Below are 17,860 nucleotides of genomic sequence, written 5' to 3' on the forward strand. Positions count from 1 at the left end.
TTTCCAAGTTAATTAATTTCCTTGGTTTTTCAAAATTGAGCTAGAGTCGATTTGAAATCGGCGAAATAATGAATACATACAAGGTGTTGATTTTTCTTTTCCCTCCGCTCAACCCTCTAAGGTTGAACCCTTTGTTGTACCCTACATATACCCGTTATCATATTTACCCGAATTTCAACTTTTTTCGAAAATTGGAAAATTTTTTGGCCACCGGAGGTTCGATCCTTTGATCTCAATAGTTTGAGACTAACGCTTTAACCACTATACCATAAGTCCTTTGATTTTCATCCGAATTATTGTTCCAACTTTGGCTCTTTGATGTTTAATTGCTCCTATTTGAGTTTTCAAAGCGTAGATCAATTCTGTCGGAGCCAAAAGATCAAGGCCAAGAAATTCAACTGGTTTTGGACTGTTTTGTATGGGACTGTTTTTAGAACCTTTTTTGATGTTTCGGACTCTTTTGTATGGGACTGTTTTGTATATGCTCCATCTGATCTTGGAATACGCTGATTGTGGACATTTAGTGCATCGGCGGCTCTTTCATGATGGAGGGACCGAAGGTTGAAATTTATTTTCAGCCAATCAGAATTGAGTATTAAAAACTCTCAAAGAAATCGCGAAAACCTCAAATAAAGCGAATAAACCCAGGCCATTTAAATTAAAATTCACCGAAAGTAAGCAGATACGTTGTTCAGATACTGCGAAATCGAAGTAAGTATTGGAAAAACTTAAAACGCATTACTACAAAACAAAACAAAAAAACATTATTCTATATCTGCACGAATTGTATATCAAAACTTTGCTCTGTTGTTATAATTCATTTTCTGTTAAAAATAACTTCGGTTTTAATGAAAAAAAATTGAGCGTTTGTTCAATAGGAACCTCTAACGATTCTGATTGGTTCAAAGTTTTCCACCACTCTAACCCTCCATCATTAAACCGAAACGGAATCAATTAAATAAAATTCAAAAATCAAAATGGGTTTAAAACAAGGTTTTACAGAACAATATGAATCATCTAAGTTCATCGCGTAACATCGCGTCAATATCAATAACTGAATTACGCTTCATATAAATTGTTTTCTCTTTATTCTTTCGCAAGTGCAAAATTCACGTCATCAACGGAAACGCCAAGAATAACTTTTTGTGCCAGTCCGTATTTGCTTCCTGAAAACACAATCAACTTCATCGCGTTCAACTTTCCCGCCAGTCTGATCAAAACCGTCGGTTCCACAGGTATTTGTCCTTCTAAATTACAAACTGTACGGTACTGCGTGTAAACATTGACCATCTGCGCTTCTTCCAGACCACACTTCCGAAACTCGCTCACAATTGCTTTTAGAAGAAACTTCTCATGCATGTTACACTTTTTGAGAGCCTGCAACTTCTTAGATGAGAACATTTCGTTGAAGGCATCTGTTATGTTATTGATATTCACAAGTTTTTGGTTGCTACTCTGGGCCAGTTCGGTCGCTCTTCTACATATATCCAGGGATCTCCTCGCATCTCCAGACAAGGCTGACATTTTTCTGGCCGCAAATTCAATTGCACTCTCTGTGAACACTCCGCTGGATTGAACTCGCGATGAGATAATTTGCTGCAATCAAATTAATCAATTTATCTTTCTTAAATATATAATTTTTATTTTGGCCAGTCTTCTTAGTTTGCTTTAATTTAATGATAGAAGCCTCAAAAATAAATTCCAGCATTGAATGACATCTTTTCAATGTGCGCAATTAGAACTAACTCAATCAGGCCTTTGATTCTGTCTCACATAATTGATGGGGGAGGGGGGGGGGGTTTGGCGTAGCAATATACAGTGCATGAAGACAGCCATTTCACAGTTACCTTTAGCTGCCCGTGTGTGTATGGTTGGAAAACGACTCTGCTCATTCCGAGTCTGCTCGACACTCGTTTCATCATCACTCTCTCGGGCAGATCCATTGTGTTCGCAATACACACCACAATCAATTTCGACTTAGCTTTACTCGATGGCCACTCGAACAAGTTGTACAAAATATCCTGCTTGCTAGTCAGCAGTAAATCCAATTCGTCTACAAGTAAAACAACAGGCTCTCGGTTAAATGAATGTTCTCGGAGAAAAGTTTCTTCCAAAGACGCCAGGGCGGCATCCGCTCCAATATAAACACACTTGAGTTGATGCCAAATCTCCGAGTAAACCTGCTGCGGAGCTGTTAGTTTCATGCCATTTACTTCCAAGTACTTGAACGTTGGCAGCTCTTTCTCTTTGGATAGGTCAGACAGGTAGCTGCAATAAGTCACATATCTGATAAACTTTGAAACACTACATACGAAAATTGGAACATTTTGATGCTGATTTTGGGGTGTAAAAATAGCTATTTCGCCCGATGCTAATGCACTTCTTGAACCAATGTATTTCCCAAAACTTTTAATGCAGAATCACTTGGTTCTATTAAGCAAAAATTGACATAATTACTTTCGTAAAATTGATCAACAAAAGTTCAAATAACATTAGCTTAACGCGGTTTCTACTGCTGAAAATTAATAATCTTTGCTTCTTAATCACATGTGATTTCAGTTTCAAACAATATTTTCAATCAGAAACCCAAAAGAGCTGTAGTACAATTTTACACCAGTGTTATGAAGCCCATCACACAAAACTCACAAGAAAAAAGCATCAACTTTGTTGAAGACTTGGTTGATGTACATTGCCTAATTGATACACTGTTTTAATTGTTATACGTTTAACTATTAATGCTTTTGCCCAACGGCACACTCCACTTTCTTCAACTGGAAGCACAGAAACCAGTTTTTGTACTGGTCGAGATACGACATAAATTGAACCATCATGCCATTTTCACTTCGACATCTTTTATCAAACCGTCTCTTCCTCGAGCAACATCTTTAATTATAGTATTTCCATAAACCCCTGATTGAATTAGAATCTTCCACCAAAACATTGACCTTTTTGATAATGCGTTGAGTTCTTTTCCGACGCTTATAGAACGCCATTCATGGCAAATATTTGTTCTGCCACTTTATCCAGAACGCATCTAAAACGTTTTCAACTAAATTATGCCTCGCTGACTCGTGGTTAGACGAACTAATGAAAGGAGAGTACCCATTAGAACTTCTCCCCAACAATAAATTGTTTGGATATAGAAAGGAACCATCATAAGGATGAGTGGGATTGCGTCCGATTGGCATCTCGTTAAGCAGATAAGCAGCCTCAAACAGAACAGTTTGAAACACAGTAATTGACAGCACTTGTTTGCCGATAGATATTGTCAGGCATTTTTTACCTGAAGTACTTACCTTTTCAGCGCACGCCTATTGCCATGGAGCTCCACCTGGTGAAAATTCCCATCGTAAATCTTCTAGACCCAATAGACTTCTTAATGTACTTTTCAGAAGTGCAAGATTTTTCTGTATTAAATTGTTAACGCCGACTATTGGTCAGAATAAATAATTTCAGGGCAGCCTCGCAAGGCAATAAAACGCCTCAAAGGAAGTACCAGCTTGTCAGCACAACAATCTTCCGTAAAATCTAGAAAGACTGCTCTTAAAAATAGACACGCTATGATTCAACTAAAAATCTTTTTCAACGTCTTTAAGCCCCATTTAACTTCGTACGGCTGAAAAAGATCTATGCATACATTCGTGAAAAGTAGGGATGACTCCAGTTGATGACTTCTATAAAACTCATTTGCGTTCCTCTTGTTCAATAATCTGCACTTTACACACTTATGTATATGATGTTTACAAATATGCAATAAATCAATAATCCAGTAATGTGTACGTAATTTGCTTGCTGTAGACAATTTGGCCAGATGACTCGGCTCGGGAAGTTCTCGAACACTCAAATCAGTTAGCGTAGATTTGCGCAGAAGTGGAACAGGCTCAGTAATACGCTGTCCAACCACAATAATTTTGTCGCTGTTCTCAACATTAACGAGGCTCCGGAATTTCTCATTTTAACACTCTTTAGGAATCTCTGTATTGATGGAAAAGAAGGTTTTTCCACAATCTATCGATCATTTTAGCATCCGATTCGCGTCGCATTAAATAGAGTGAGTGCGTTTCTTTCAATGTTGAGAGATGTGCTACTATTCTTTTCAAAATTGATACTGAAATGACTACAATCAATAAAAATGAAAGCCATAGCTCTCGTTTTTGACAAGAAACCTGTAGTTTTTGGCAGCTCCGGCAACTCTAAATCAATAACACATTTACAATGAACAGGCTACATTTGGAATGGCGGTTTGTTCACAACCATTATTTGTTATTTCAAGTTCTACGTCCTGGTTATCCGAAAGAACCTAGTTTCTTATTTTGAACAATCCTTTTAAAAGCATTTTTTCTACTTCTTTCATTCTTTGATTAGCTACGTTTTCTCTGACTCGACGCTATCTAAGATATCATCCATGTAACCATAAATTTTCCTCGAAATTGTAACAGAATACCTAGCAGGTTACTCAAAAGGTCGGGGCTTTAGACCAATAGTCATTCAAAACACGACCCTTAAAGTTTGCCAAAGAATTGAAAAAAGCGACATGGGATGGAAGCTGATTCTTTGAGAACCTCATGAAGACTTGTGTCGTGAATAGGTCAGTCGTAGTTCATGTCGTCTTTAGTCAACTGTTTAGCAACACCTTGTTCAACCATATCCATGATCTGCTTCTGGTATGTAGCGGCATTCTTCTCATTTTTCAAAAGCCTTTTTCTGTCCCAAATAACATTTTTCAGCAAAAAAAATCTGTTGTTAGGCAGGTTTGTCTTGTCTTTGAACCATGGATTAGCAGCAGTCCAAAAATAATCGTTGAGAGCCACACCAGAATCTATCAACTCGAGTTACTTTTGTTCTCGAAACGAAAAATTAGAAGTACCGATGGCACAATTTCCGCGACAGCAGTTTCCACATTAAGACTTGCAGTTCACTCCCAAACACTCAATTTCGTAAAAATTATTCAATCTGACTTAACAATTAGCAAAATTGACTTTCTGGATGCACGAACAATTCATAGCTCCCTGAACAGTACCTCCAATACATCTTCCAAACGCATTTTTCATTTACACCATGTCAGCTTTATACTGCAGTACCTACAAAACATCTTCCAAAACCGATGCTATGCCTGAAAATCCATAATCTATAGGAAATACGTCTGGAAAAATATCATGATTGCGCTTTAAGTCAACGGAGTTATTCGAGATGCGACTGGCACCATATGCATGCAGAGAAAGCGTGATGCCCTTACCGTCCTCATGATCTAAAGAATACAACTTTATTTGCACATTTGGAAGACGATCTAAGGTTTCCATCCTGATGGTTACACGTTTGCTAGGCAGACGCAGTTTTGCGCCACTGAATTTCGAACTAAGTAAAACGAAACGGTAGCAGACGAATCCCAAATACAAACATTTTCACGCGCGAACCTACTACAAAGATCAATTGGCATTTTTTTGCAGAAAAGCTTCTTTGCTAGTGTTCAGTAGTCTACATTTGGCCGCAAATTCACGAGTACTATCATTGGGAGGGGTTTCAAAAGAGTGGTTTATCTTATTTTGAACGATCCTTTTAAAAGCATTTCATCTATTTCTTCCATTCTTTGATTAGCTACGTTTTCTCTGACTCGACGCTATTTAAGTTATCATCCATGTAACTAAAATATTTCCTCGAAATTTTAACAGAATACCCAGCAGGTTATTCAAAAGTTCGGGGCCTTTAACCCAATAGTCATTCAAAACACGACCCTTAAAGTTTGGCGAAGAATTGAAAAAAAGCGACATGGGATGAAAGCTGATTCTTTGAGAGCCCCATGATGAATTATGTAGTGAACAGGTCCGTCGTAGTTCATGCCGTCTTTTGTCAACTGTTTAGCAACACATCGTTCAACCATATCTATGATCTCCTTCTGGTATCTAGCGGCATTCTTTTCATTTTCTAAAAGCCTTTTTCTGTCCCAAATAACATTTTTCAGCAAAAAATCTGTTGTTAGGAAGGTTTGTCTTGTCTTTGATCCATGGATTAGCAGCACTCCAAAAATTTATCACACCAGAATTTATCAATCCAAGTTCCTTTTGTTCTCGAATCGAAAAATTAGAAGTACCAATGGCACAATTTCCACGACAACAGTTTCCACATTGAGAATTGCAGTTCACACCCAAACATTCAATTTCGTAAAAATTACTCAATCTGACTTCACAATTAGCAAAATTGACTTTATGAATGCACGCACAATTCATAACTCTCTGAACAGTGCCTCCAATACATCTTCCAAACGCATTTTTCGTTTAAACCAAGTCATCTTTATACTGCAGTACCTCCAATACAGCTTCCAAAAGCAATTTCATTAACACCAAGTCAGCTTTATACTGTATGGCATCAGGGTAGTATCGTGCAATTTTAAGCCCTAATAAAACCGATGCTGCGCCTGAAAATCCGTAATCTATAGGAAATACCTCTGGAAAAATATCATGATTGCGCTTTAAGTTAACGGAGTTATTCGAGATGCGACTAGCACCATATGCATGCAGAGAAAGCGTGTTGCCCTTACCGTCCCCATGATCTAAAGAATACAAGTTTAATTGCACTTTTGAAAGACCATCTAAGGTTTCCATCCTGATGGCTACACGTTTGCTAGGCAGACGCAGTTTTGCGCGACTGAATTAAAAACTAAGGAAAACGAAACGGTACCAGCCGAATACCAAATACACAAAACATTTTCACGCGCGAACCTACTACAAAGATCAAATGGCACTTTTTTTGCAAAAAAGCTTCTTTGCTTGTGTTCAAAAGCCTACATATGGCCGCAAATTCACGAGTACTATCATTGGGAGGGGTTTCAAAAGAGGGGTATCTTATTTTGAACGATCCTTTTAAAAGCATTTCCTCTATTTCTTCCATTCTTTGATAAGCTACGTTTTCTCTGACTCGACGCTATTTATGATATCATCCATGTAACCAAAAGATTTTGTCGAAATTTTAACAGAATACCTAGCAGATTATTCAAAAGTTTGGGGCCTTTAGCCCAATGGTCATTCGAAACACGACCCTTAAAGTTTGCCGAAGAATTGAAAAAAAGCGACATGGGATTAAAACCGATTCTTTGAGAACCTCATGATGACTTATGTAGTGAAAAGGTCCGTCGTAGTTCATGTCGTTTTTAGTCAACTGTTTAGCAACACCTCGTTCAAGCATATCCATGATCTGCTTCTGGTATGTAGCGGCAATCTTCTCCATTTTTCAAAAGCCTTTTTCTGTCCCAAATAACAATTTTCAGCAAAAAATCTGTTGTTAGGAAGGTTTGTCTTGTCTTTGATCCATGGATTAGCAGCAGTCCAAAACCTTTTATTGAGAGTCACACCGAAATCTATCAGCTCAAGTTCCTTTTGTTCTCGAATCGAAAAACTAGAATAGAAGTACCAATGACACAATTTCCACGGCAATAGTTTCCACATTGAGAATTGCAGTTCACACCCAAACACTCAATTTCGTAAAAATTACTCAATCTGACTTCACAATAAGCAAAATTGACTTTCTGAATGCACGCACTATTCATAGCTCCCTGAACAGTACCTCCAAAACATATTCCAAACGCATTTTTCGTTTAAACCAAGTCATCTTTATACTGCATACTTCCAATACATCTTCCAAAAGCAATTTCATTTACACCAAGTCAGCTTTACACTGTATGGCATCAGGGTAGTATCGTGCAATTTTAAGCCCTAATAAAACCGATGCTGTGCCTGAAAATCCATAATCTATAGGAAATGCCTCAGGAAAAATATCATGATTGCGCTTTAAGTTAACGGAGTTATTCGAGATGCGACTGGCACCATATGCATGCAGAGAAAGCGTGTTGCCCTTACCGTCCCCATGATCTAAAGAATACAAGTTTAATTGCACCTTTGAAAGACCATCTAAGGTTTCCATCCTGATGGCTACACGTTTGCTAGGCAGACGCAGTTTTGCGCGACTGAATTAAAAACTAAGGAAAACGAAACGGTACCAGCCGAATACCAAATACACAAAACATTTTCACGCGCGAACCTACTACAAAGATCAAATGGCACTTTTTTTTTTGCAAAAAAGCTTCTTTGCTTGTGTTCAGAAGCCTACATATGGCCGCAAATTCACGAGTACTATCATTGGGAGGGGTTTCAAAAGAGGGGTATCTTATTTTGAACGATCCTTTTAAAAGCATTTCCTCTATTTCTTCCATTCTTTGATAAGCTACGTTTTCTCTGACTCGACGCTATTTATGATATCATCCATGTAACCAAAAGATATTGTCGAAATTTTAACAGAATACCTAGCAGGTTATTCAAAAGGTCGGGGCCTTTAGCCCAATAGTCATTCGAAACACGACCCTTAAAGTTTGCCGAAGAATTGAAACAAAGCGACATGGGATTAAAACTGATTCTTTGAGAACCTCATGATGACTTATGTAGTGAAAAGGTCCGTCGTAGTTCATGTCGTTTTTAGTCAACTGTTTAGCAACACCTCGCTCAACCATATCCATGATCTGCTTCTATTATGTAGCGGCAATCTTCTCATTTTTCAAAAGCCTTTTTCTGTCCCAAATAACAATTTTCAGCAAAAAAAATCTGTTGTTAGGATGGTTTGTCTTGTCTTTGATCCATGGATTAGCAGCAGTCCAAAAATTTTTATTGAGAGTCACACCGAAATCTATCAGCTCAAGTTCCTTTTGCTCTCGAATCGAAAAACTAGAATAGAAGTACCAATGGCACAATTTCCACGGCAAAAATTTCAACATTAAGACTTGCAGTTCACACCCAAACACTCAATTTCGTAAAAATTACTCAATCTGACTTCACAATTAGCAAAATTGAGTTTCTGAGGGCACGAACAAATCATAGCTCCCTGATCAGTACCTCCAATACATCTTCTAAATGCATTTTCATTTACACCAAGTCATCTTCATACTGCAGTACCTCCAATACATCTTCCCAAAGCAATTTTATTTACACCAAGGCATCTTCATACTGTGTGGCATTAGGGTAGTATCGTGCAATTTTAAACCCTGATAAAAACCGAGGCTGTGCCTGAAAATCCGTAATCTATAGGAAATACGTCTGGAAAAATATCAAGATTGCGCTTCAAGTTAACGGAATTATGCGAGATGCGACTGACACCATTTGCATGCAGAGAAAGCGTATTGCCCTTGCCGTCCTCATGATCTAAAGAATACAACTTTATTTGCACATTTGGAAGACGATCTAAGGTTTCCATCCTGATGGTTACACGTTTGCTAGGCAGACGCAGTTTTGCGCCACTGAATTTCGAACTAAGTAAAACGAAACGGTAGCAGACGAATCCCAAATACAAACATTTTCACGCGCGAACCTACTACAAAGATCAATTGGCATTTTTTTGCAGAAAAGCTTCTTTGCTAGTGTTCAGTAGTCTACATTTGGCCGCAAATTCACGAGTACTATCATTGGGAGGGGTTTCAAAAGAGTGGTTTATCTTATTTTGAACGATCCTTTTAAAAGCATTTCATCTATTTCTTCCATTCTTTGATTAGCTACGTTTTCTCTGACTCGACGCTATTTAAGTTATCATCCATGTAACTAAAATATTTCCTCGAAATTTTAACAGAATACCCAGCAGGTTATTCAAAAGGTCGGGGCCTTTAACCCAATAGTCATTCAAAACACGACCCTTAAAGTTTGGCGAAGAATTGAAAAAAAGCGACATGGGATGAAAGCTGATTCTTTGAGAGCCCCATGATGAATTATGTAGTGAACAGGTCCGTCGTAGTTCATGTCGTTTTTAGTCAACTGTTTAGCAACACCGTTCAACCATATCCATGATCTGCTTCTGGTCATAGCGGCATTCTTCTCAATTTTCAAAAGCCTCTTTCTGTCCCAAATTACATTTTTCAGCAAAAAATCTGTTGTTAGGAAGGTTTGTCTTGTCTTTGATCCATGGATTAGCAGCAGTCCAAAATTTTTTGTTGAGAGTCACCAGAATCTATCAGCTCAAGTTCCTTTTGTTCTCGAATCGAAAAATTAGAATAGAAGTACCAATGGCACAATTTCCACGGCAACAGTTTCCACATTAAGACTTGCAGTTCACACCCAAACACTCAATTTCGTGAAAATTACTCAATCTGACTTCAAAATAAGTGAAATTGACTCTCTGAATGCACGAACAAATCATAGCTCCCTGATCAGTACCTCCAATACATCTTCTAAATGCATTTCCATTTACACCAAGTCATCTTTATACTGCAGTACCTCCAATATATCTTCCCAAAGCAATTTCACTTACACCAAGGCATCTTTATAATGTATGGCATCAGGGTAGTATCGTGCAATTTTAAGCCCTGATAAAAACCAAGGCTGTGCTTGAAAATCCGTAATCTATAGCAAATACGTCTGGAAAAATATCATGATTGCGCTTCAAGTTAACGGAATTATGCGAGATGCGACTGACACCATATGCATGCAGAGAAAGCGTATTGGCCTTAGGGTCCTCATGATCTAAAGAATACAACTTTATTTTCACCTTTGGAAGACGATCTAAGGTTTCCATCCTGATGGTTACACGTTTGCTAGGCAGACGCAGTTTTGCGCCACTGAATTTCGAACTAAGTAAAACGAAATGGTAGCAGACGAATCCCAAATACAAATATTTTCACGCGCGAACCTACTACAAAGATCAATTGGCATTTTTTTGCAGAAAAGCTTCTTTGCTAGTGTTCAGTAGTCTACATTTGGCCGCAAATTCACGAGTACTATCATTGGGAGGGGTTTCAAAAGAGGGGTATCTTATTTTGAACGATCCTTTTAAAAGCATTTCCTCTAATTCTTCCATTCTTTGATTCGCTACGTTTTCTCTGACTCGACGCTATTTAAGATATCATCCATGTAACTAAAAGGTTTCCTCGAAATTTTAACAGAATACCCAGTAGGTTATTCAAAAGGTCGGGCCTTTAGCCCAATAGTCATTCAAAACACGACCCTTAAAGTTTGGCGAAGAATTAAAAAAAAGCGACATGGGATGAAAGCTGATTCTTTGAGAGCCTCATGATTACTTATGTAGTGAACAGGTCCGTCGTAGTTCATGTCGTTTTTAGTCAACTGTTTAGCAACACCGTTCAACCATATCCATGATCTGCTTCTGGTCAACCGGCATTTTTCTCAATTTTCAAAAGCCTTTTTCTGTCCCAAATAACATTTTTCAGCAAAAAATCTGTTGTTAGGAAGGTTTGTCTTGTCTTTGATCCATGGATTAGCAGCAGTCCAAAAATTTTGTTGAGAGTCACCAGAATCTATCAGCTCAAGTTCCTTTGTTCTCGAATCGAAAATTTAGAATAAAAGTACCAATGGCACAATTTCCACGGCAACAGTTTCCATATTAAGACTTGCAGTTTACACCTAAACACTCAGTTTCGTAAAAATTACTCAATCTGACTTCACAATAAGCAAAATTGACTTTCTGAATGCCTGAACAAATCATAGCTCCCTGATCAGTACCTCCAATACATCTTCTAAATGCATTTTCATTTACACCAAGTCATCTTCATACTGCAGTACCTCCAATACATCTTCCCAAAGCAACTTCATTTACACCTAGGCATCTTTATACTGTATGGCATTAGGGTACTATCGTGCAATTTTAAGCCCTGATAAAAACCGAGTCTGTGCCTGAAAATCCGTAATCTATAGGAAATACGTCTGGAAAAATATCATGATTGCGCTTCAAGTTAACGGAATTATGCGAGATGCGACTGACACCATTTGCATGCAGAGAAAGCGTATTGCACTTACCGTCCTCATGATCTAAAGAATACAACTTTATTTGCACCTTTGTAAGACGATCTAAGGTTTCCATCCTGATGGTTACACGTTTGCTAGGCAGACGCAGTTTGCGCGACTGAATTTAGAACTAAGTAAAACGAAACTGTAGCAGAAGAATCCCAAATACACAAAACATTTTCACGCGCGAACCTACTACAAAGATCAATTGGCATTTTTTTGCAGAAAAGCTTCTTTGCTAGTGTTCAGTAGTCTACATTTGGCCGCAAATTCACGAGTACTATCATTGGCAGGGGTTTCAAAAGGTATTAATTTACCATGATTTTTTCCACATTTTGGTTACTCACACTGATTTTTTGTTTTTTACATTTTTGGGCAGTATGGCCAATTGATAAACAATTAAAACATTCACGATTCTCTTTCACTAAAACACACCTTTCTTAATTAGTTTTATTGTAAAAATTCCGCAATCAGCCATCGTATGTAGCAAACATGTACTGTTAGTTGTTGTAGCAGACTTTTCATCAGAGGTTTTTGCGAAATTATTCTGCGCCTATTGCTTAAATTAATCATTTTCTCGAGAGATCTGCAGAGACTATTCAATCATCATTTTTCGCTCGAGTCTTTCAACCCAACTTTCTTTAACTCTTCCGGTAGTTTTTCTTCAATCATACTAATGATTGTGCTGTTTCTGAATCTCTTCCCAAATATTTAAGTTCTAAACTTGCCTTTTCGATTACATCAATGAAAGTGAGAGGACGCTTTTCTTCAATGCTTCTCAAGTGACGAAAACTTTAATGTCCTTTACCACAATTTCTACAACTTTTCCTTTATCGCCGTATCTCTGATCAAGAAGTTTCCAAATTTCAACAAGATTATCATCATATTTCGTTCTTGACTTTTAACATCTTCAGGTAAAGAACTACGAAGTGCATAAGAAATAGTGGCATCGTCATCAAGCACAGTTAAAATTTGACTTATAACATCCTTTTTAAACTGAGGCCAATCACGTCAGTTTCCACATAACTTAGGGTATTTCAGTTTCTCCAAGTGTACAACAGGTTTTTTTGCTTCAATATGATCCCACGAGCCTCCAATTTTTCTAAAGGTTAAACATCCAGAATCCTCCTGAAGCTTACGGTTTGAAATTGTCTATCCAAATCTTGCTTTACAGCTTTCAATTTTTTTCGTTTACGTTTTCGTTGTGATGAAAGCGTTCACAGATATTAGTTAACGGAGTATTCGTTAACCCATTATTCGTTAGTCTTTTAGTAATTAAATATTTATTTCCAAAAAATCTGTTTTTCTTGATTTTGATCAATTTTTAGTTTGGCTGATACATCCTTTTCTGATGCTACAATTTCATAATCTCTTTCATGTTCACGTTTTTTAGATCGCAATGTAAGAAGCTTTTTTTCAAAGCCTTCTAATCAACAAAAATCATCAACAGTTCTTTAATTTAAACTCAAAATATACTGCTCTTGTTTCGCCTGAACTATGAGCCAGGTATCAACAAATTTCTCGGATTATCTCTTTGTGTTCCTAATAATTTACACTTTTATCATTAAGAAACATCTCATACCTGCTGGAAGCTTTATTAAAATTCCTCGCAGCAAGAGATCTTGCCCTTCGTTCTATAGTTACCGCTGTGTTGCAGCAACATAACCCAGTGAAATTTGAATTTTGCAGCACGTAGACTTGTAATTTGAAAAACTCGCCCGATTCTATTACGCAAAAATTGACATGATTATTTTCCGTAAATTGCTCAGCAAAACTCAAATTACATTAGCTCAACGCGGTTTTTACTGCTGAAATTAAAAAATCTTTGCTTCTCAATCACAGGTCATTTTCAGTTTCGAACAGAACACTTTCAATCAAAAATCCAGAAGAGAGATGAGTTCAATTTTACAGCAGTGTTATAAAGCCCATAACACAAAACTGACTAGAAAAAAGCATCAATTTTGTTGAAGACTTGGTTGATGTTTATTGTCCATTTGAAACACTTTCAATTGTAATACATTTAATTATTAATGCTTTTGCCCAACGGCACATTATCATCTTATATCACCATACCTAGTTTCTTATTTCACGGCATTCACAACAGTGTAGACATTCACAGCAGTAATGGCATGTAGACATTCACAACAATATTAAGTAGCAAAAAAAAATCAGAAAATCAACTTTAAAAGCACTTAAAAAATTAGCCGATAGCAGGATTCGATCTAACGACCTCTAGAATACAAGTATAGCGCATCCGGCTATACACCATCTTGCTTTGTCGTCAAAAGTTGTGACTCATCTAATAGAAAATATCAGACAGCAATAAATGCACAATTTTTTAGAGCGGATGAAACATGCCAATTAATTGTCGAACAAAATTTGAGCAATTTATATTTTGACATTAAAAGAACTTTGCACCAGCTTAAAAAGTAAAGCTTGAGCCAGGCGCGGATCTCATTTCATAAAAAAATTATCGGCCTTTTCAGGCCCCCAAATATCAATTGATTTTCTGAATTCTCCCAGTGAGACAACTTCCTTTTCTTTTCTATCCACTCATACGGAAGAAACATTAATTCCACACAATAGCACCGCTACTAGAATCAGCGTAAGATTTTGCCGGCGTTCAAGAAGTGCCGATTTCAAGTGGTCGACCTGACGCTCTGATTATACAGCCACAAATAGCTGTACCTAACCCTCCCCATACAGGGGTACGCAGAAAGCATGCTATTTTCGGGTTCTTAGTTTCGAAGCTTCCTAAGTCGGTCGGGTCGATCCGTCTATTAATCTTAATCCGACTCGTCGAAGCCCGCATTATCTCTAATACTGGTCCCTATACCTGTTCCCCTTTCAAACAAATTTTTACGAACCCAAGCCAGCGTCTGGTGCCCAACGCCAGCGTCTGTTGATTGGTTTCATTTAAATGTAGCGGTCTTAAAAAGCTCAAAAAGCACAAATGAGAGTTTTACGTCCCATCTTGTACTAAATCCTATATATTGCCCCCTCTTGTGACTAACAAAAATAAACTTGCTCGCAAGCCCGTAAACATCTTAATGCTCGCAAGCCCGTAACTTGCTCGCAAGCCCGTAAACAAACAATTAATTCCCACCCACTTATCACACCTCCCCTTGTAACCAACCAAACTCCAAGTTTGCGTCATGATTCAAACCCCCTACTGCAACGTACCCCGCAATCAAACAAGCAAACCTCCTCTGTACCAAGTTGTCCAAAACCCTGCAAATAACTTGTAATGGCAACTGGGAAAGCACAAAAAAAGCAGCTCAAATAAGCGAATTTTAAATCCAAATTGCGGTTTTTCATGAACCTATGTTAAACTTGAAAATTGCATCCCCTTGTTGGGCCTAAATTTTACCAGTCTCTGTGTGAATTATTATTATAACCATTCACACAGAGGCGAAGTTGTACTTCGCATAAAAGCAAAAATAAGACCGATAACGCTACTGGAAAAACTGATTAAAACTTTGAGTCTGCACAAAATTTCTTAAGTGACGCACGCCAAATATATTGCATTAGCAGTACCAGTCAATTAGAAAAAAAAAAGAAATTTACCAACTAACATGGCTCAATTTATAGAGCAGTATTAACATAAAAAATTAAATGCAAAAAAAAATCCACATTTTTTTAAATTTGAGATTTTTTTGTGGAAATAATCCCCCCGCGCAACTAGTAAGATATCAATTATGGCAAATAAGCTTCCTTTAACCAATTTGGAACAATTTCTTTGGCGGATTAAATCTCGGCTCATGTGTCAATAGCGCGAAACATATCGCGCGTGAATTGTCCCAAGCTGGCGTTTCAAACCCCCCATAACTTTACGAAAAATGATCACAGGTGAAATATCTTTCCAAATTTAAGCTCAGGACAACAATATTTTTTGAGTGATATAAAAAGATCTCGTCAAAATGGCTAGTTAATAAGTCAAAATTTAACTGAAAAAAAAACCACCCCGAGCACAAATATTCCATTACTTTCGTTACGGAAGTCGGAACAACAATCGTATTTGTTAATCTCCTTTGTAATGGCTGTACTTAATAGCTGGTTATTGATCAAAATGAACACTTTCGAAACGAACACACTTTATCGCAACAATACTTGCGTCGCAACAATATTTTCGACTTAGGTTGGGAAAAAGATAGTTCATACTTTAACACAAGCTTTACTTGTGTAATAAAATCGCTAGAATTCTATAAATACCATTTGCCAGGAGTTACTAGCATTAGTAGCCAGTAAAAACAAGTGAATGTTCAAGAAATTCAGCATATCAGCTGCACGAATGATTCAAGTGATTTTGCTACAAATTGTTGGCCCAAAAAAGCCTAAACGAAACCGATGTCATTCGCAAGCACTATCGAGAACACGACAAAAAAGCAGCTCTATAAAGTGCAATGAGAAAGTAGAAATAAACTTCGAACTAGTAAAAATTCAACTCGACTCGTATTCGATCTGCGACCTACAGATCATGAGTTTCATACAGTTACCACCCAGCCACGGAAGCTTAATACGTCGCAAACACTAGCCACAGATAAAGCAGAGAACAGATGCTACGAAATTTCCAATACTACAGATCGTGATTGTCGCCAAAGTGCCATCAAATAAGTAAACACTTTATTGCAAATTAGATTAGAAAAAAAGAAGGTTCGTACTAATACACTAACGCTCGCCTGACCTCAAGTATCGATGCAAGTAAATCTGATATTTCGGGTTAAACTCTTTCTTTATAGTTTTATTCACTTCCTGAAATGATCGAAACATACAAAAAAACAAGTGGTCATACTTAACAGCTTCCAGCACGGTCGCAGTTTTTCCGGTGCCAGGAGTTCCAGAGACATAAATGCAGCCACTGGTTCCATTTCTCAGGTGATCGTGAACAAAAGAAAAGATGTTTCCAAACTCAACCTCCCTACATGGAAGCTCAAGAGGCACGGAAGACACTTGCAACATGGCCAAAGCCCTGTCAAAACCACACGTTAGGCTGCAGATTCGTTCCAGTTCCACGGATAATGGAGCTCGGTAGCTTAGAAGATTCAAATGCGCCTGAGTTGGCTTAGTGTTTAACTTTTTGGCGAAAATTCTTGTTTTGCGACTGCGAGACTTCGATAGAACCTTTCTCTGTCGAACTCGAGCTAAATGCGTACTTTGGGTGACAATTTCATCAGAGCTGGAGCTGACATCTGGTCTTGCTTCATCTGATTGATCTTCGCTATCACTATCCTCAGAATCACTCTTGCAAGGCTCATAATTCTGGACCATATTAGTTTCTCTCCAATTTCTTGACTCTTTTAGTTTAGCCTGCTTGGGAGGCGAAATATTTTCTTTTTCTTCACTGTATTCAAGCTTCTTTTTGCAACTACGAGGTGTCCAATATTTACTAGTTTTTAAGTCACATTTTTCCTCTTTTAGCTTAGGTGTCTGCGGAAGATACCTCTGCAGCTCTTTCAGTTCGCCTTTAGAACTTGTGAATCTCAGACAATATTCGTTTTTAGACTGTTCCGGTTTCTCCGAAAAAAGGTCCAATGAATTAACTACAACGACGACTTTGACTTCTGAGATGCCCGCTTTAATAGGCGAAACATCGCCCAATTTCACAATTTCGTTAACTAATGGCTTGACTCCAAATTTAGTAAAAGCATCCAGTAGTAAGTCAGAAATGACGTATTTTGAGCCTTCAATTTTTACACAATTATCATCATTCATTATCCTTTTAACTTTGTAGAAGAGTCCATTTTTTGCTTTTAATGTCACAAAGGATCCAATCTTAAGAATAACACCAGTTGAAATTTTTGTAGAGTTCAACTGATTGGACGTGAACGGCATTTTAATCTGCAAATGTGACACTAGATAATTCACACAATCAACCTATGAAAAAAATCATTGTTTTAATTCAGAAAAAAATTAACAAAAAATTTTGCATGAGAAAAATTTTTCGATTACGTTAAAATTGTTAATTGAACAAACGTTTTCGCACAATTTTACAGCATCTTCAGGTTTAAAAATCAAACTAAGTAACGGTAATTTGGCCTTTTTGGATTTAAATGTTAACGTGGACTCAGGAAAAAAAGTCGCATGTGTACCAT

General features: G+C 37.6%; 1 protein-coding gene across 1 annotated transcript; it reads right to left on the reverse strand.

Annotated features, from left to right (window-relative positions):
- Positions 1–950: 950 nt before the first annotated feature.
- LOC134842876 (origin recognition complex subunit 1-like) lies at positions 951–17,602 on the reverse strand. Its single transcript, XM_063859381.1, has 3 exons — positions 16,561–17,602; positions 1,848–2,268; positions 951–1,596 (listed from the first exon to the last, which is right to left on the reverse strand). The coding sequence occupies exons 1-3, from the start codon at positions 17,598–17,600 to the stop codon at positions 1,087–1,089; spliced, it is 1,971 nt and encodes a 656-aa protein (XP_063715451.1). The 5' UTR covers positions 17,601–17,602; the 3' UTR covers positions 951–1,086.
- Between the last annotated feature and the right edge of the window lie 258 nt (positions 17,603–17,860).

This window comes from Symsagittifera roscoffensis, chromosome 3 (assembly GCF_963678635.1).
Source record: "Symsagittifera roscoffensis chromosome 3, txSymRosc1.1, whole genome shotgun sequence".
Classification (NCBI taxonomy): domain Eukaryota; kingdom Metazoa; phylum Xenacoelomorpha; order Acoela; family Convolutidae; genus Symsagittifera; species Symsagittifera roscoffensis.

Bases quoted from the DNA above. Each gene is read 5' to 3' on its own strand.
- LOC134842876 (XM_063859381.1), bottom strand. From the start codon at position 17,600: ATGCCGTTCACGTCCAATCAGTTGAACTCTACAAAAATTTCAACTGGT. The intron at 2,269-16,560 runs GTATGACCACTT...GACTTATTGCAG, and splicing joins ACCGTGCTGGAAGCTGTTAA to CTACCTGTCTGACCTATCCA. The intron at 1,597-1,847 runs GTAACTGTGAAA...ATTTGATTGCAG, and splicing joins ACACACACGGGCAGCTAAAG to CAAATTATCTCATCGCGAGT.